This window comes from Balaenoptera musculus, chromosome 3, assembly GCF_009873245.2.
Source record: "Balaenoptera musculus isolate JJ_BM4_2016_0621 chromosome 3, mBalMus1.pri.v3, whole genome shotgun sequence".
Lineage (NCBI taxonomy): Eukaryota > Metazoa > Chordata > Mammalia > Artiodactyla > Balaenopteridae > Balaenoptera > Balaenoptera musculus.
In genome coordinates this window covers 51,710,426-51,731,526 of record NC_045787.1, presented here as the reverse complement: position 1 = coordinate 51,731,526, position 21,101 = coordinate 51,710,426, and the positions used below count along the sequence as shown (strand labels likewise).

General features: G+C 41.9%; 1 protein-coding gene across 1 annotated transcript in view; it reads right to left on the bottom strand.

The window, feature by feature from the left end:
- Positions 1-20,300, bottom strand: part of MAST4 (microtubule associated serine/threonine kinase family member 4) — a 568,903-nt gene extending 548,603 nt beyond the window's left edge. The window contains 1 exon segment of the mRNA XM_036848868.1: positions 19,670-20,300. Within this exon segment, the coding sequence (XP_036704763.1) occupies positions 19,670-20,020 (351 nt within the window). The 5' untranslated portion in view covers positions 20,021-20,300.
- Between the last annotated feature and the right edge of the window lie 801 nt (positions 20,301-21,101).

Sequence of the window (21,101 nt, the reverse complement as noted above, 5' to 3'; positions counted from 1 at the left end):
TAACAGCCATAAAAGGGGAAATCGACAGCAACACAATCATAGTAGGGGACTTTAACACCCCACTTTCACCAATGGACAGATCATCCAAAATGAAAATAAATAAGGAAACACAAGCTTTAAATGATACATTAAACAAGATGGACTTAATTCATATTTATAGGACATTCCACCCAAAAACAACAGAATACACATTTTTCTCAAGTGCTCATGGAACATTCTCCAGGATAGATCATATCTTGGGTCACAAATCAAGCCTTGGTAAATTTAAGAAAATTGAAATCGTATCAAGTATCTTTTCCGACCACAACGCTATGAGACTAGATATCAATTACAGGAAAAGATCTGTAAAAAATACAAACACATGGAGGCTACACAATACACTACTTAATAACGAAGTGATCACTGAAGAAATCAAAGGGGAAATCAAAAAATACCTAGAAACAAATGACAATGGACATACGACGACCCAAAACCTATGGGACGCAGCAAAAGCAGTGCTAAGAGGGAAGTTTATAGCAATACAAGCCTACCTCAAGAAACAGGAAACATCTCGAATAAACAACCTAACCTTGCACCTAAAGCAATTAAAGAAAGAAGAACAAAAAAACCCCAAAGTTAGCAGAAGGAAAGAAATCATAAAGATCAGGTCAGAAATAAATGAAAAAGAAATGAAGGAAACAATAGCAAAAATCAATGAAACTAAAAGCTGGTTCTTTGAGAAGATAAACAAAATTGATAAACCATTAGCCAGACTCATCAAGAGAAAAAGGGAGAAGACTCAAATCAATAGAATTAGAAATGAAAAAGGAGAAGTAACCACTGACACTGCAGAAATACAAAAGATCATGAGAGATTACTACAAGCAACTCTATGCCAATAAAATGGACAACCTGGAAGAAATGGACAGATTCTTAGAAATGCACAAACTGCCGAGACTGAACCAGGAAGACATAGAAAATATGAACAGACCAATCACAAGCACTGAAATTGAAACTGTGATTAAAAACCTTCCAACAAACAAAAGCCCAGGACCAGATGGCTTCACAGGTGAATTCTATCAAACATTTAGAGAAGAGCTAACACCCATCCTTCTCAAACTCTTCCAAAATATTGCAGAGGGAGGAACACTCCCAAACTCATTCTACGAGGCCACCATCACCCTGATACCAAAACCAGACAAAGATGTCACAAAGAAAGAAAACTACAGGCCAATATCACTGATGAACATAGATGCAAAAATCCTCAACAAAATACTAGCAAACAGAATCCAACAGCACATTAAAAGGATCATACACCATGATCAAGTGGGGTTTATCCCAGGAATGCAAGGATTCTTCAATATATGCAAATAAATCAATGTGATACACCATATTAACAAATTGAAGGAGAAAAACCATATGATCATCTCAATAGATGCAGAGAAAGCTTTCGACAAAATTCAACACCCATTTATGATAAAAGCCCTGCAGAAAGTAGGCATAGAGGGAACTTTCCTCAACATAATAAAGGCCATATATGACAAACCCACAGCCAACATTGTCCTCAATGGTGAAAAACTGAAACCATTTCCACTAAGATCAGGAACAAGACAAGGTTGCCCACTCTCACCACTATTATTCAACATAGTTTTGGAAGTGTTAGCCACAGCAATCAGAGAAGACAAAGAAATAAAAGGAATCCAAATCGGAAAAGAAGAAGTAAAGCTGTCACTATTTGCAGATGACATGATACTATACATAGAGAATCCTAAAGATGCTACCAGAAAACTCCTAGAGCTAATCAATGAATTTGGTAAAGTAGCAGGATACAAAATTAATGCACAGAAATCTCTTGCATTTCTATACACTAATGACGAAAAATCTGAAAGTGAAATTAAGAAAACACTCCCGTTTACCACTGCAACAAAAAGAATAAAATATCTAGGAATAAACCTACCTAAGGAGACAAAAGACCTGTATGCAGAAAATTATAAGACACTGATGAAAGAAATTAAAGATGATACAAATAGATGGAGAGATATACCATGTTCCTGGATTGGAAGAATCAACATTGTGAAAATGACTCTACTACCCAAAGCAATCTACAGATTCAATGCAATCCCTATCAAACTACCACTGGCATTTTTCACAGAACTAGAACAAAAAATTTCACAATTTGTATGGAAACACAAAAGACCCCGAATAGCCAAAGCAATCTTGAGAACGAAAAATGGAGCTGGGGGAATCAGGCTCCCTGACTTCAGACTATATTACAAAGCTTCAGTAATCAAGACAGTTTGGTACTGGCACAAAAACAGAAATATAGATCAATGGAACAGGATAGAAAGCCCAGAGATAAACCCACACACATATGGCCACCTTATCTTTGATAAAGGAGGCAAGCATATACAGTGGAGAAAAGACAGCCTCTTCAATAAGTGGTGCTGGGAAAATTGGACAGGTACATGTAAAAGTATGAAATTAGAACACTCCCTGACACCATGCACAAAAATAAACTCAAAATGGATTAAAGACCTAAGTGTAAGGGCAGACACTATCAAAGTCTTAGAGGAAAACATAGGCAGAACACTCTATGACATACATCACAGCAAGATTCTTTTTGACCCAGCTCCCAGAGAAATGGAAATAAGAACACAAATAAACAAATGGGACCTAATGAAACTTAAAAGCTTTTGCACAGCAAAGGAAACCATAAACAAGACCAAAAGACAACCCTGAGAATGGGAGAAAATATTTGCAAATGAAGCAACTGACAAAGGATTAATCTCCAAGATTTACAAGCAGCTCATGCAGCTCAATAAAAAAAAAACGAACAACCCAATCCAAAAATGGGCAGAAGACCTAAATAGACATTTCTCCAAAGAGGATATACAGATGGCCTACAGACACATGAAGGAATGCTCAACATCATTAATCATTAGAGAAATGCAGATCAAAACTACAATGAGATATCATCTCACACCAGTCAGAATGGCCATCATCAAAAAATCTAGAAACAATAAGTGCTGGAGAGGGTGTGGAGGAAAGGGAACACTCTTGCACTGTTGGTGGGAATGTAAATTGATACAGCCACTATGGAGAACAGTATGGAGGTTCCTTAAAAAACTACAAATAGAACTACCATACGACCCAGCAATCCCACTACTGGGCATATACCCTGAGAAAACCATAGGTCAAAAAGTGTCATGTACCACAATGTTCATTGCAGCTCTATTTACAATAGCCAGGACATGGAAGCAACCTAAATGTCCATCGACAGATGAATGGATAAAGAAGATGTGGCACATATATACAATGGAATATTACTCAGCCATAAAAAGAAATGAAATGGAGGTATTTGTAATGAGGTGGATGGAGTTAGAGTCTGTCATACAGAGTGAAGTAAGTCAGAAAGAGAAAAACAAATACAGTATGCTAACACATATATACGGAATCTAAGGAAAAAAAAAAAAAAAGGCCATGAAGAACCTAGTGGCAAGACGGGAATAAAGACACAGACCTACTAGAGAATGGACTTGAGGATATGGGGAGGGGGTGGGGTGAGATGTGACAGGGTAAGAGAGTGTCATGGACATATATACACTACCAAATGTAAAATAGATAGCTAGTGGGAAGCAGCCGCATAGCACAGGAAGATCAGCTCTGTGCTTTGTGACCACCTAGAGGGGTGGGATGGGGAGGGTGGGAGGGAGGGAGATGCAAGAGGGAAGAGAAATGGGAACATATTGTATATGTATAACTGATTCACTTTGTTATAAAGCAGAAGCTAACACACCATTGTAAGGCAATTATACTTCAATAAAGATGTTTAAAAAAATAAATAAATAAATAGTAAAAAAAAAAAAAAATTCATCAAAAGACAAATGTGAATGACAGTTCTGTAACAAATTATATACTGATGACAACTTTAAGTTTTTAAATCAATGTTTCTATAGAAAGAGGAGACAAAAAACTGGAGCTGGAAAGGACCGCCTTTCATCACACAGGAAGACCGTGGAGGCTAATTCCTTGCCCAGTAAGGAGCCAAGGCACAGTTCAACTCCCAACTCCTACATCACCACTTATCCAGCCCTGACAAAGTTGCCAGAATTCCTGACATTTCCATTGACAGCAGTTTATCCTGAGCACTAATGAATACAGCCCAGGATCACTGTTAAAATTTTAAGGATAGTTGTCAATATTTCATCAGCAATTAAAATAATTCCTTTAAACATGTGGCCAAAAATGGCTTAGAGCTACAAGTGTGATGGTAGTGAACAACTTAACAGAATACGGTTTCCCAACGCTAACAGAAAAATAAGAATTGGTTTACAGTCAAAACTTCATTTGTAGAAACCCACTCAGACCATTAAACCTATGATCCTGGGTTTTAGGCCACCAGTTAAATCTTCCCCCTGACCTTAAAAGTTCTGCAGATACTTAACTCAAACTCTTAATGCCAAATGGACAGGACATATAGTGGATAATAATAAGTATTGCCCCAAATTGCCATTGAGGCATATTTGTGTCAAGATGCCATTCTGAGTGTTTTACATGCACTTACTCAACTTTTACAAAAGTCTTCTTAAGCTTAATTGGTAATTCAATTGGCCCACACTACCATACTGTGGCTAAGTGACCCTCTCAACGTTATACAATCTAGTGGGGTGGAGGAGAGAGAAACTATTAACTATACTACAAAAAGAAGTGTGTACAAAATGAGAATGAGAGAACAGTTGAAATAGTACCAGGAAATCCTGTGCAAACTGCTAAGTACTGTACAAATTTTAACAATATATAAAAGATCTGGCATAACCCAGGAACAAAGATAATGCAGCACAACCCTCAGAAAAAGAGTACTTTGCTAACTTCAACTTTAAAGTTAAAGAAATAAAGACTATCTATTTGTTAACAGCACATGCAATTTTATACTTCTTATGCACTTTCCCATCTTCAATAGTTTTCAAAGGTGATTGATACCCAAAGTGAGAGCCCTAAAGCATTACAATATGTCCAATAATTTAAAAAAAAAAAAAAAGCTAGCTTGTTCAGCACAAAATAAGGCAGGAAAACCACACCTCGAAATTATAAGAAAAAAAGGTAAACAACAAAGTGAGAACAAAAGAGCTTTCAAGTTAATTTTCAGTGAATCATAAAACTGAGTAACCAAAAGAAAGTCTCTCCCCTAAACATTCTGTTTAACAAAGGTTTTACTACACTCTTCCAACCAAAGTGATTTGTGATGTTCTTTTTAAAATTCTGATGACCAAGCTATATATAAAAAGGGGATGAAAGAAACAGGAATGATTTAGAACACAGAATGACAGGCAACCTAACACACAGAAAGTGATGACTCAGAAATAATTTTTAAAAAATTTAAAACAGTATGATTGTAGCAGGTTACACAACTGTCACATTGCTACTCTATCAGTCTAACTCTTCCCAACAGGTCTTATTCTATAATTTTAAAACCGTTGCCCTCAGCTTTTTCCAGGTAGAAATGTTTTAATTTCAAAAGCAGCAGTCTTGAAAAGTCAAAGTGATACTGACATTATAATAAAGAAAACCAAGAGACTTCACAGTGAGAATGCCCATGTTATCTCTTGTCCTCCTAAGAGACGCTGCATCAGGGCTAGGACCCACCATCACCACGGATTAAAGCGAGTCCTGAAAGGTCTCAGAGGCACATTTTGGACCATCCTCCTCTTCCCAAACAACAGTGAACTGCGGTAGCTTATTAGGGAAACAGTGTCTATAGAACAAAAAAACATAAATCCCAAAGAAATAAAGTGGTACATGAAGTAAAATTTACAAAGGTAAGATTTCAACAACACATAAATAAAGTACCAAAACGTAGGGGAAAGAGAAGATAGTCTTTCCTTACTTGACAAGCAGTTTTTCTCTCGTTCTCCTTCGCGCTCTCGTGCTCACACATGCTTGCTCAGTGTTTAAACTAAGGCTACACTGGCTTAACCTGGCGATTCAACTTACTAGTCTCATAAGAGCCACAAGAACAGGAAGGTCAGCATTTTCTTGGGTCTTTCTGATTTGTACTCTACTCATTTGAGATGAGTCTGAAGTCCTCCTTAAGTAAAACTTTCTGATGGTCCTTTCTCTCCAAACAAACATTTGGGACTACCCTTTTCTCTAGAGCAACTCTCCCCATCTCTTCTTGGCTGCATCTAAGTGAGTAGCCTCAGAGCTGCCCTGGGCTGATGATGATTTCAATTAAGCCTCAGGTGCTTTCAATTAAGCACTCAGCTAAAACTAAGGGAGTGACAAAGCAAATTCTGTGAGTTTGGGTGTATAGGAGCTAGACACATTCCTATGGAATCAATTTATTCATAAAGAACCTCTTTGTGAAAATAATCACTTAACCTTTATACACAAAATGGATTTCATCACTACTGCATTCTATATCAATACCTTAATGCAGTTTACCTAGCAATGATTGCCCTAAGAAGCAATTTTAAATTTGTAATTTCTGAGAATATAAGTCTCAAGGACAGTGTACAGGGACATAACATTTTAACCACCAATTTTAACCCGATTTTACTTTATTTCCCTACGACTGGTGAGGCGCTGGGACCCTTCCTGCACTGCAGAAGGTACATCCATCTCTGCATAAAGAAATGACACTTATGACACACATTAACACCAGAACCCCAAGATATGATGATATTATTTTTAAAACAAACTTGGAAAGGCACAAAATCATCAACCAGGAGGGAACTACATCCCTAACTTCTCAGCTTATTCAAAAAGTAGCTGACCAAGTTCTAAGGCAGAGGCCAAAAGACACACACCTGATGTGAGTTTGTGAATGTATGTTCAGCTACCCACACTAAACTGGGTGCACCTGTGAGCTTGTTGGCCACTGAAAACACCTCAAAAACACAAAGTCAAGAAAGTTAAAATTAAATTTTTGTTTTCCACACCATAGCCTATGAAATTAGTTAAGAAAAGAAAGCCAATTTGTCAGTATTTCCATCCTCCCCTCCACTTCCCCCTGCCCCCAATATCAATACAAAGCATTTGGACTGAAAGGTTCAGTGGAAGTAAGCACCATAATCAAAAATATATGGACTGTGTCTAAGAGGAGAATTGATGGGCTAGCAAAAGAGTACAGGCCTAGGATACAAATTTATAAGCTGTCTCACAGACACATCTGCCTAGTTATGAATTCAAATCATTAAATAAGCAGTGAATGCTTTTCATTAAGAGAAGTTGGAGAAGCAACCAGAAATTTCACACAAGTTCTATACATTTAAATGTGACTTGAATGTTTGTGTACTGCTGACCACGGTCCTGAACTGACATTTCACATTTAGGGGTTTTCTCTCCTAAGCCTGGAAACACACATGACTACTCTCCAACCCTTTCCAGGAATTCTGAACCAGGTGAGAGAGAAGGACAAAGACAGGGAAAGAAACAAGTGCACACAAGCTGCTGGAGAAAGAGACTTCTGCTTAATCATATTTGATCTTATGCTCTACCCCAAGATAATAGAACCAGATAAGAAACCAGACTAAATATCAGAGACATAAAAGGACACAATCATCCTTGAACTAAATGATGCGAAGCTGTGTAAATGTCAACCTAAACAGGTACATAGGGCAGAGCACCAGGCTGGTGGAAGGGAAAACGACCTGCAGTCACTGCACCAGCATTTATCTGAGTTACAGCAAAAGCACTCCTAGGTTTTTGCAATTTTGCCTTAAAAAACTGAAATGTTTACATTGCCCCAAAGGGACAAAACAGACTTTTTGTTGGACAATTCACATACATGAGTTCTTGCATTTTTAATAGTTCTATCACATGTCTAACGGATTTCCCCTCTGTGAAGTTGGGGTGGCCCCTGGACCACCTGCCTCCCCACCCAATGCTTATAGGAACCAAAGTTGGCTTCCAGAAAATCATCTGATTTCCTTGTTACTCCCTTCTCAGCCCCCAAATCATCATGAAGTACCCGGTCATGTCACCAGCCTCACCACAGGGCTGACATTCTGCCTTCTTACTAAATCCCTGGGCACAGCTAGTAATTTGCATGTTCACAGAGTCTTTTAGGATATCATTTAATACATGATCACTAAGAGCAGTTTCCATGAGCAAAAGAGAGATCGTGTCTTACAAGAGTTAATGAACCATAAGTCTTTGCTATTAGTACATCGTAAGAAATGCTGTGTCCATGAATTTAAAAGTGATCGCTATGTTACATATCCACCTACTCATGAATGAAAGGGCCTCCCAGAACCACCAGCAAACCATGCCGGTAGCATAATCCATCAGGGAAGGGACGTCTAGGCTTCCGATTATTCCTGGCTATGGAGCTGATATTCTGCATCAACCAGCTTTTCCATACTCAGTCATACTAGCAAACATCATCATGGAATGCATACTACATGCCAGGAATCATGCTGAGTCCTCAATATAAAACACCTCATTAATTCTCATAACGACCCTCTGCAATAAATAGGGGCATGTCCATTTTACAGATAAGGAAACAGTCTCAGTATTAATAACCTTCCCAAAGGCACACGGCCTATAAGTGGCTGAACTGGGGTCATTGGTCTGTACCCTTAGGCAATACAGACCCTGACCCCAGAGTAGGGAAGCCTACCCCAGTAGGCTGCTGGTCTGAAGGGATGGAGGAGGGAAGCACAAGTCCTTTCCAGGCAACACTACAGAATGTGTGACCGTGCTTTAACGTGGCCTGGGGTGTCTTCCATCTAAAAAGGACAATTATCTCTTCTTAGATATACACGTGCATGCGTACCTGCATGCACACACACACACACACACACACACACACACACACACATATCCACCACGCTCAGTTTTCTCTAACTCCGGGTTATGGACCCTTTTCATGGTGAGAACTTTTCTACCAGGATTCTTCTCGCAGTTTACCATCTTCACAGCCTGCACTCTAATGTGCTTCCACACCCTTCCTTGCAGGGGCAAAATGAAAAACAGCTGGACTCATACACTGTATCCACTAAGTCTGAGGGAACAGAGTCAGCCTTTGTCACTGGCTCCGAAACACTGGTGAAATATAAACATTTGACATTTCCTAGAATACCTCAGACCCGGGGTGGAAAGGGTAAAAGCCTCAGCCCTTCCCTGACTCTGACCCTACCTTCTCTAGGAACATCCAAGCAAATAAGCCAGACTCTCATAATGCGTGTTAGCTCACAAACACCACACTTCCCGCCGCCAGAGGATCTCACACCACCTCCAGGCAATTTCTCCTCGTTTCACCTCAGGTCAACGTCCCCTGCAACTGACTGTGGACATGAGCATTCGCAAGGTCCTCTTCTCTGTCTCCATTCATCATTAAAGGTTTTCCTTCAAGAAAATACTAGGCTTAAGGCAACATAGCAGTGAAAAGCAGCATTAATAGCCACACGAAGGTGTTCTCTCGATCCTGTTCCGTTTCGTGGATGCCTGAGCCGCCAGGAATGAGTCCCCCGTTCCGCCGACACACCGCTTATTAAGACGGCTTCTTCTCAGGTCATCAGCTCCCAGGTAACCTGGAACATTTCAACGAGCTACACCTGCAGTTCCCAACAGGTGGGCTCCAGGCTGCCTGGCTTCCCGAAACGCCAATCTAATGGAGTCACTTCCTTGCTTCAAACCTTCGGTGGCTCCCGGTGCCTTAGAATAAAGTCCAAAAGGTGTGCATGACCCAGCCGCTGATTCTCTCTCCAGCGTCCCCCGAGGCCATGCCCTCCTCGGCTCCACACACGTGACCCAGAGTCCTCAGTCCCCAGAGCCACACGCTCTCTCTGCTACCTGCATTACTCTTGTCCCTCCACTTCCCCAATAACTCCTCAGTGAGGCAGTTCCCACCTCCCAGGGGAGATGAGGTGCACACTCCCTCAGAGCCTGTTCCCCATCTACCACGTTGGAAGCCAATTAATGAAAACTCATGTGGCTAGGGACTATCTCCCCCACTACACTAGAAGCTTTGTGAGGTCAAAACTATCCCTGTCTTGTCCACCCTCGTGTTTTCAGTGCCCAAGGTGATGCTTCCCGAGAGTTAATATACATTGGCTGACTGACGTTCTAAACCTGTGGCTCTTATTGAAGCAGGGAGTCAAAAGCAGACTCAATAATAAACATGCCAAGATTTACACACTACTCTTCTTTTCAAATTATGTAGCTGCTATGATTCATAAAACACCAATTCAGTGAAAAGTTTTACTGAATTCATGGTTGCTCTTTGCTACTTATTCTCTTCACCAGTGAAGACTAGACATTCATCTACACATCTATACATGACATTAAGAGCAGTCTTCAAACTCACATCATTAATAGAACAGTTAAAAGACATCCCCACAAAGAACTACAAACCTGCAGCATGTGGAATGAAAACCACATTCACAGAAACATAGACAACATAAAAAGGGAGAGGGCTATGCACCAGATGAAGCAACAAGATAAAACCCCAGAAAAACAACTAAATGAAGTGGAGTGGGCAACCTTCCAGAAAAAGAATTCAGAATAATGATAGTGAAGATGATCCAGGACCTCGGAAAAAGAATGGAGGCAAAGATCGAGAAGATGCAAGAAATGTTTAACACAGACCTAAAAGAATTAAAGAACAAACAAACAGAGATGAACAATACAATAACTGAAATGAAAACTACACTAGAAGGAATCAATAGTAGAATAACTGAGGCAGAAGAATGGATAAGTGACCTGGAAGACAGAATGGTGGAATTCACTGCTGCAGAATAAAATAAAGAAAAAAGAATGAAAAGAAATGAAGACAGCCTAAGAGACCTCTGGGATAACATTAAACACAACAACATTCTCATTATAGGGGTCCAGAAGGAGAAGAGAGAAAGAAAGGACCAGAGAAAATATTTGAAGAGGTTATAGTTGAAAACTTCCCTAACATGGGAAAGGAAATAGCCACCCAAGTCCAGGAAGCGCAAAGAGTCCCATACAGGATAAACCCAAGGAGAAACACATCAAGACACACAGTAATCAAATTGGCAAAAATTAAAGACAAAGAAAAATTACTGAAAGCAGCAAGGGAAAAATGACAAATAACATACAAGGGAACTCCCATAAGGTTAACAGCTAATTTCTCAGCAGAAACTCTACAAGCCAGAAGGGAGTGGCATGACATACTTAAACTGATGAAAGGGAAGACCCTACAACCAAGATTACTCTACCCGGCAAGGATCTCATTCAGATTCCATGGAGAAATCAAAAGCTTTACAGACAAGCAAAAGCTAAGAGAATTGAGCACCACCAAACCAGCTCTACAACAAATGCTAAAGGAACTTCTCTAAGTGCGAAACACAAGAGAAGAAAAGGACCTACAAAAACAAACCCAAAACAATTAATAAAATGGTCATAGGAACATACATATCAATAATTACCTTAAACTTGAACATACATATCGATAATTACCTTAAATTAAATGCTCCAACCAAAAGACACAGGCTTGCTGAATGGATACAAAAACAAGACCCGTATATATGCTGTCTGCAAGAGACCCACTTCAGACCTAGGGACACATACAGACTGAAAGTGAGGGGATGGAAAAAGATATTCCATGAAAATGGAAATCAAAAGAAAGCTGGAGTAGCAATACTCATATCAGATAAAATAGACTTTAAAATAAAGAATGTTACAAGAGACAAGGAAGGACACTACATGATGATCAAGGGATCCATCCAAGAATAAGATATAACAATTATAAATATATATGCACCCAACATAGGAGCACCTCAATACATAAGGCAACTGCTAACAGCTATAAAAGAGGAAATCGACAGTAACACAATAATAGTGGGGGACTTTAACATCTTACTTACACCAATGGACAGATCATCCAAACAGAAAATTAATAAGGAAACACAAGCTTTAAATGACACAAGAGACCAGATAGATTTAATTGATATTTATAGGACATTCCATCCAAAAACAGCAGATTACACTTTCTTCTCAAGTGCGCACGGAACATTCTCCAGGATAGATCACATCTTGGGTCACAAATCAAGTCTCAGAAAATTTAAGAAAACTGAAATAATATCAAGCATCTTTTCTGACCACAACACTATGAGATTAGAAATGAATTACAGGGAAAAAAACGTAAAAAAACACAAACACATGGAGGCTAAACAATACACTACTAAATAACCAAGAGATCACTGAAGAAATCAACAAGGAAATCAAAAAAAACCTAGAGACAAATGACAATGAAAACACAATCCGAAACCTATGGGATGCAGCAAAAGCAGTTCTAAGAGGGAAGTTTATAGCTATACAAGCCTACCTCAAGAAATAAGAAAAATCTCAAATAAACAATCTAACCTTACACCTAAAGGAACTAGAGGAAGAAGAACAAACAAAACCCAAAGTTAGTAGAAGGAAAGAAATCATAAAGATCAGAGCAGAAATAAATGAAATAGAAACAAACAAAACAATAGCAAAGATCAATAAAACTAAAAGCTGGTCCTTTGAGAAGATAAACAAAGTTGATAAACCATTAGCCAGACTCATCAAGAAAATGAGAGAGAGGACTCAAATCAATCAAATTAGAAATGAAAAAGGAGAAGTTACAACAGACACCACAGAAATACAAAGCATCCTAACAGACTACTACAAGCAACTCTATGCCAATAAAATGGACAACCTGGAAGAAATGGACAAATTCTTAGAAAGGTATAACCTTCCAAGACTGAACCAGGAAGAAACAGAAGATATGAACAGACCAATCACAAGTAATGAAAATGAAACTGTGATTAAAAATCTTCCAACAGGGGCTTCCCTGGTGGTGCAGTGGTTGAGAGTCTGCCTGCTAATGCAGGGGACACGGGTTCGAGCCCTGGTCTGGGAGGATCCCACATGCCGCGGAGCAACTAGGCCCGTGAGCCACAACTACTGAGCCTGCGCGTCTGGAGCCTGTGCTCCGCAACAAGAGAGGCCACGATAGTGAGAGGCCCGCGCACCGCAATGAAGAGTGGCCCCCGCTTGCCGCAGCTAGAGGAAGCCCTCGCACAGAAACGAAGACCCAACACAGCCAAAATAAAATAAAAGTAAAATAAATAATAATTAAAGTTGCTAATAATTAAAAAAAAAAACCTTAAAAAAAAAATCTTCCAACATACAAAAGCCCAGGACCACATGGCTTCACAGGTGAATTCTATCAAACATTTAGAGAAGAGCTAACACCCATCCTTCTCAAACTCTTCCAAAACATTGCAGAGGAAGGAACACTCCCAAACTCATTCTATGAGGCCACCACCACCCTGATACCAAAACCAGACAAAGATACTACAAAAAAAGAAAATTACAGACCAATATCACTGATGAATATAGATGCAAAAATCCTCAACAAAATACTAGCAAACAGAATCCAACAACACATTAAAAGGATCATACACCATGATCAAGTGGGATTTATCCCAAGGATGCAAAGATTCTTCAATATACACAAATCAATCAATGTGATACACTGTATTAATAAATTGAAGAATAAAAACCATATGATCATCTCAATATATGGAGAAAAAGCTTTTGACAAAATTCAACACCCATTTATGATAAAAACTCTCCAGAAAGTGGGCATAGAGGGAACCTACCTCAACATAATAAAGGCCATATATGACAAACCCACAGCAAACATCATTCTCAATGGTGAAAAACTGAAAGCATTTTGTCTAAGACCAGGAACAAGACAAGGATGTCCACTCTCACCACTATTATTCAACATAGTTTTGGAAGTCCTAGCCACGGCAATCAGAGAAGAAAAAGATATAAAATGAATACAAATTGGAAAAGAAGAAGTAAAACTGTCACTGTTTGCAGATGACATGATACTATACATAGAGAATCCTAAAAATGTCACCAGAAAACTACTAGAGCTAATCAATGAATTTGGTAAAGTTGCAGGATACAAAATTAATGCACAGAAATCTCTTGCATTCCTATATACTAATGATGAAAAATCTGAAAGAGAAATTAAGGAAACACTCCCATTTACCATTGCAACAAAAAGACTAAAATACCTAGGAATAAACCTACCTAGGGAGACAAAAGACCTGTATGCAGAAAACTATAAGACACTGATGAAAGAAATTAAAGATGATACCAACAGATGGAGAGATATACCGTGTTCTTGGATTGGAAGAATCATTATTGTGAAAATGACTATACTACCCAAAGCAATCTACAGATTCAATGCAATCCCTATCAAATTACCAATGGCATTTTTTACAGAACTAGAACAAAAAATCTTAAAATTTGTATGGAGACACAAAAGACCCCGAATAGCCAAAGCAGTCTTGAGGGTAAAAAGTGGAGCTGGAGGAATCAGGCTCCCTGACTTCAGACTATACTACAAAGCTACAGTAATCAAGACAATATGGTACTGGCACAAAAACAGAAATATAGATCAATGGAACAAGATAGAAAGCCCAGAGATAAACCCACGCACCTATGGTCAACTAATCTATGACAAAGGAGGCAAAGGTATACAATGGAAAAAAGACAGCCTCTTCAATAACTGGTGCTGGGAAAACTGGACAGCTACATGTAAAAGAATGAAATTAGAACACTCCCTAACACCATACACAAAAATAGACTCAAAATGGATTAGAGACCTAAATGTAAGACCGGACACTATAAAACTCCTAGAGGAAAACATAGGAAGAACACTCTTTGACATAAATCACAGCAAGATCTTTTTTGATCCACCTCCTAGAGTCATGGAAATAAAAACAAAAATAAACAAAAGGGACCTAATGAAACTTCAAAGCTTTTGCACAGCTAAGGAAACTACAAACAAGATGAAAAGACAGCCCTCAGAATGGGAGAAAATATTTGCACACGAATCAACAGACAAAGGATTAATCTCCAAAATATATAAACAGCTCATGCAGCTCAATATCAAAGAAACAAACAACCCAATCCAAAAATGGGCAGAAGACCTACATAGACATTTCTCCAAAGAAGACATACAGATGGCCAAGAAGCACATGAAAAGCTGCTCAACATCACTAATTATTGAGAAATGCAAATTAAAACCACAATGAGATATCACCTCACACCAGTTAGAATGGGCATCATCAGAAAATCTACAAACAACAAATGCTGGAGAGGGTGTGGAGAAAGGGAACCCTCCTGCACTGTTGGTGGGAATGTAAATTGATACAGCCACTATGGAGAACAGTATGGAGGTTCCTTAAAAAACTAAAAATAGAACTACCATATGATGCAGCAATCCCACTACTGGGCATATACCCAGAGAAAACCATAATTCAAAAAGACACATGCACCCCAATGTTCATTGCAGCATTATTTACAATAGCCAGGTCATGGAAGCAACCTAAATGCCCATCGACAGACGAATGGATAAAGAAGATGTGGTACATATATACAATGGAATATTACTCAGCCATAAAAAGGAACGAAATTGGGTCGTTTGTTGAGACGTGGATGGATCTAGAGACTGTCATACAGAGTGAAGTAAGTCAGAAAGAGAAAAACAAATATCGTGTATTAACGCATGTATGTGGAATCTAGAAAAATGGTACAGGTGAACCGGTTTGCAGGGCAGAAATTGAGACACAGATGTAGAGAACAAACGTATGGACACCAAGTGGGGAAAACCACGGTGGGGTGGGGATGGTGGTGTGCTGAATTGGGCAATTGGGATTGACATGTATACACTGATGTGGATAAAATGGATGACTAATAAGAACCTGCTGTATAAAAAAATAAATTAAATAAAATTCAAAAATTCAAAAAAAAAAAAAAGACATCCCCTAATTGTGCCTATTGTTAATAAGGGAAATTGTTTCCCACCTCATGCCAGTAAAGTAAATCCTTTAGGGTAGCAAAGTATAAATTAGACGCTTTATATTGAGTTGAAAGTCCTTTTAGCTACTAAGCCTTTTTTCTGCCATTCTAAGAATCCCTGAAAGTTTCAAGTTCTAACACACACAGTGAAAAGCAGAGTAAATATGCAAGTCCTGCACAGGCATTGTGAGTGGATCCTCACTGATTTGACTTTCTTCAAAATTTACGTGGAAAAACTGCTCTTAATATTTTCACTGTGATCCAGGAGGCTTTTTTGATAAGAGATCTAGAGGTTTAAGCATAATTCACAACAGACAAAACAATACACACATGGTCACCCTTCAGTCAAATGTGCAACTGTTTTCAAAGACGTATTTTTCCTCTTTCATTCAACATATATGTACCGAGCCCCTACTAATATATTAGAAGCACTGTGCTAAACACACAAAGACAAAATTCCTGCCCTTATGAGTTCATCGACACACAGCAAACGGCACTGAGTACTTTATGAGAGTTATCAGAAGGTGCTTTGAGAAGGGACAGGGCAGAGCGCCTAAGAGCAAATCTCAGAAATGTTAGAGGGACACTCCTCCAACCCAGATCATCATGACTATCCGAAACACAGTCCATTACCCTCAACTTGCAGAGACCCCCAAATCCACAGGCTTGAGGAATCAGGGGTTAAGTGAGATGCACTTTATTTAAACAAAAAACCATGCACTGTCTCTCTCGTGTGTTTGATTATTAAGTACATAAAAACTACAATCATTGCCATGGTAAACTATTGTTTTTAAGACACCAAAAGCTTAAAGGGCTGATTTAAGTCTATGAGACTTTGTAAGTTTACACAAATATTGACAGTAAGATAAAATATGAAATAGGTCAAACACTGTTGACATTAATAGTATATGCAAGCAGCTTCAACAAGGGTGCCCAAAAAATTAGCACTGCAATAATACACTAGGAAATTGAATTTTGCTGCTTTTTAAAAATTGATGCAATAACTTACTGAAAAAAAAATTGGAAGACAATGAGTCTCCCAAGCCAGACCTAACAATTTTTAAATCTAAATGAACCTCCTTCCATTTTATGGGTTTCCCTTAAGCCTTTTAAGGCTTTCTACCACTCAGTGCCTTGCTACCGTATAACTAACACTATGCTAACAGTACCTTGCCATAATGCAACCTGATCCAGATAAAAACTGTTTCCCAGCTAATACTAAAAAAGTGGTAATAAACAGTATAGACAAGGCCTCAGGTTCTCTGAAAGTAGGGAGATTCATTATGCATAAATAAAATAAGCCAGCCCAAACTTGTACCTCCTTTCACAACATTTTTAATCACAAATGAACTTGAAAAATTAATATTTACTTAGCACTCAATGCTAAATGTTAGATACTATACTAGGATTAAACTAGGTGGCATGTATAAAATGCCTAATGACCCTATTGCTATTATTCCCATTTAAGACGGGAAAAATCAGGCCTTACATCAGCTGAGTGGTCCACATCTCACATCTAGTTAAGGTGGCAGAGGCAGGAATCAAACCCAGGTCTTTCCACCAAACTGAGAGTGTGTAACCCAGTGTTCCTCACTGAACCTGCTAGAATGGTATTTATAGTGGTGCCCGTTTTCTGAGGAGAGGAGGGAGAGCGTTCATTAGGTTCTCAAAGAGACCCAAAACACCCTCTCAAAGTTTAAGAGCCCCTGCACCATACTGGCACCAGTGTAAGAGCCGGAAAATGTGCACTGGACTTCAACCCCTCTCACCAAGACTATAACTTCTCTACTCCACAGTTTTAGCTTCTCTTTAAAATTCTCAGAGCAAGTCAAGATTTCCACTCCTGGACAATTTCCAGCATCCACTGCCACAGGTTTAGTTACACAATAAATCGCAGTACTGTATCACTTTACATCCAATTCTGAGATTTCACAAATACTGACCAATGTTATTTAGTCATTCCACTTTCCAAAATGTGTTTCAATCAACCATTCCTCACTGCAGTGCCTGTGAAATAAGCTATCGTTATATCCACTTCCAAGAAAATAAAACACTGTCACCCTGAGGCCAGGCAATAAATCAACTACAGGATTGGGATTAAAAGTGAGAAGTTCCTGACTTCCCCCACCTGGGATCTGCAAGACCATGTTATGTATCATGAAGTACCCTCCTAGCTACGCAGAAAACATAGGGCAACTAACTCTACCACCTTCTCTACCGTTGGCAACACTATATTAGAAGCTAGTGGTAAATCATTAAGTTGGGTCATACCCCCTACTGCCCAGTGACCAGTGTGCTCATCTCGGAAAGTACGCCAGCACATGCCTGGCATCTTTCAAAGGGAGATGCAACCACTGAGAACACTGGTTTAGTCTGGGGGTTTGGTCAGGTAACTCTGTGGTGGGTGTGATGCTCAGCTTAACTCCTGGCACCCCGTCCCTAGGATCAACCTGCACTTTGGATCCATCCTAAATTCCTGATCAGAAAAGGGGAGTGTTCGTGTTAAAATAAACTTTACCTTGAAGTTCACTGGTCATACCCCTCATTTTACAGATTATTAAACTGACCTCAGAGGAATCAGCTCATCCAAGATCTCACAATTCAGAAGCAGAGACAGTTCTGGAAAGCAAATCTCCAGGCACCTGTCCAGGATCCTCGCGTTCCTCCGGGCACTGGGGAATGGGTTCTGTTTACTGCCAGAGGCTTGGCCCACCACTAGGGTTTGCTCCATCTCTGCCAGGCTAGGACTTGACTCGCCTCACTTTGTGCCAGATCCAGTCTGTGCCTCCAGGCTGGGGTCCCACGGGGCTACTGTCAGAGCACTGGCCTCAGCTTGCATCTTCTGACGGACAGAGACAATTACTTACTAAAACTAACCCCATCAGAAAGGAAGAAAATACCACTCTGGCACTGAGGAATTAATTTCACAAGGAGGCTCTGTTAGGGTGATGTTTTATTTATGGCCTTGCCTGATCAAGATGACTTCCCCCTCAAGAAACGTCCAAAGCAAACAATCAAAGACACCAAGAACCTTATGCTTCCTTAACTGTCCTCCAAAGGCAGAAAAAAGCCAGAGAAAACAGGCGAGAGGACACCAAGTCATAGTTTCAATGTGTAGTTTCATAGTTTCAACGCGACCCACAAGTTTCCCACGAATATTCTTCCAAGAAACCAGGATGGACGCAGTACCCCGAAGAAGGGGGCACGTTCCCCATTCAGTCTGGCGACCAGCACGCATCTGGACACCCCGGAACAAGTCCAAATGGGAGATGCAAAAGCGCAGGTCTGCGCCGCCGGCCGAGGGCCGGAGGACCGACACCGCGGGACCAGCCAAAACCACCCGCGGGGGATCCCGGGGCCAATGCAACCGAAACTCCGCCGCGCAACTTCGCGGGTACCGCTGCCAGCCGTCCCCCACCTCCAACACACCCACTCTCCTCTCACACCCGTCCCTTCACCACACTCCCCCCTCTGCCCAAGCGCTACGGTGGGAAGCAACGCCCACTTCGGAGAACGAGGTCTCAGTTGTGGGGACAAGCCAGGCGTCCAGCTCACGTCCATTCACAGACCCAGAGGAGCAAATCCTGACCGACGGAGTTTGCTGCTTTGACACTGGAGAAGCACACTATCAGGCAGCACATGTACACGCACGCACACACACACACACACACAGGTAACAGCCATGGAGAAACCGGTGACCCACAGGGAAGCTCCTGTCATTACCCAGGGCTCGGGGCACAGCATCTGGGGTCCCTCCCCCTCTCCAGGCCCCAGCGCGCGCTGCCCACCACCCGCGTGCAGGATGGAGAGCTGGGGTCGCCTGGCAGCCTAGACCAGAGGGGCGGGTGGGTGGGGGGAGACGGGCCCACCTCCTCATCCTGCTCTTCCTGGGACGCGCTGCTGCCCCGGGGCGCGGGGGGCGCGGCTCCTCTGGGCAGCGGCGGCGGCGGCGGCGGGGGCGCGGGGACTCCACGCTCGGGCACCAAGCGCACGGGAGCCCACACGGCGGGCGGCCGAGCGCCGCCCGGCGGCGGCGGCGGCGGCTGCTCGCGAGAGAAGCTGGGCTCCCCTTCCTCCGACAGAGTTTCTGAGCCCGATGAGGACTCGGCCGAAGTAGCTCCCGGCGAGGACGCGGCAGCAGCCGCAGGGGCGGGAGTCCGGCCACCGTGGCCGCTGCAGCCGCGGAGCACTGGCTCCAGCACCTCCGAAACTTTCTCCATTTCCCTCTCGGGCCCAAAGTGCGGCCCGAGGGCCGGCGAGGGCGCGGCACGCACTCAGCGCCTCCGGGGAAAGCCTCGAACTGCTGGGCTCCTGCTCGCTCTCGCTGCCGCTCCCGGGCTGCAGAGAGCCCCGCCGGCAACTACATGGCCGCGGCCGGGCCGTCGGAGCCTGCAGCCAAGTTAGCAGCCGCCGGGGCCCGGCGGCCGACTGGGGCTTCCGCGCGCGGGGACATGCCAGCGCGGGTCCGTGCTCTGCGCTCCACAACCCTCCCGCGCAGCGCCCGAGCCGCCGGGACTGCGGCTTCTCCAGCAAAACCTACCCCTCCGGGACCGAGCGGGGCCGGCGAAAGAGACGGGCAGCCGGGGGAACCAATGGCAGAGCAGGCACGCCGGTGGGCGGAGGCTACGGCGCCCCAGGCGCACCTGCGTCAGGTAGGGGAGGCGGGGCTGAGGTACCGGCTGCAGGGTCGGGGTCCGGGGGACCGGAACTAGACACCTGGACTGGGAGGGTGGGAATGGAGCCCGGAATCGGAGCCTAAGCCTGGTACTCTGAATTTAGCCAAGCAGTGGCTGGCGGTCCTGGGAACGCCAGGGGGAGATGGCCGAGAGGGCAGTGAGACCTTGGACAAGAACTGGACTTCTTTTCCAAAAAGTGGAATCCAGGAAACTGACCAGAAGGAGAAGTAGCTGGGCTTTAAGGGTAAAAGAAAACACACACACACAGTCACACACTTGCACGCACCCACCAGCGTGCTGGAGGAGAAAGGGGAAAACTTCATGGTACAGTGAGTGCATCCAAACCGAGCTGATCTCCGATCCCGGATTCTCCACTTCAGCTCCCTGGGCTTCAGTGTTCTCAACTGGAAATGGAGACAGTCATATCTGTCTTGTCTCCCTATGAGCAGAATTAGAACAAATATATTTAAAGCTTCAGCAGACTGCCTGGCTTAGACACATGGAGAGTTTTCAAAAGACTATTTTCTGTCTTTATTTCTGTTTGTAAATTAAAAAGTTAAGTCAAAGACGTGTACCATTTGAAAGGGAGGAAAGTGACAAATTATGCCCCTGTATTTAATTAAGA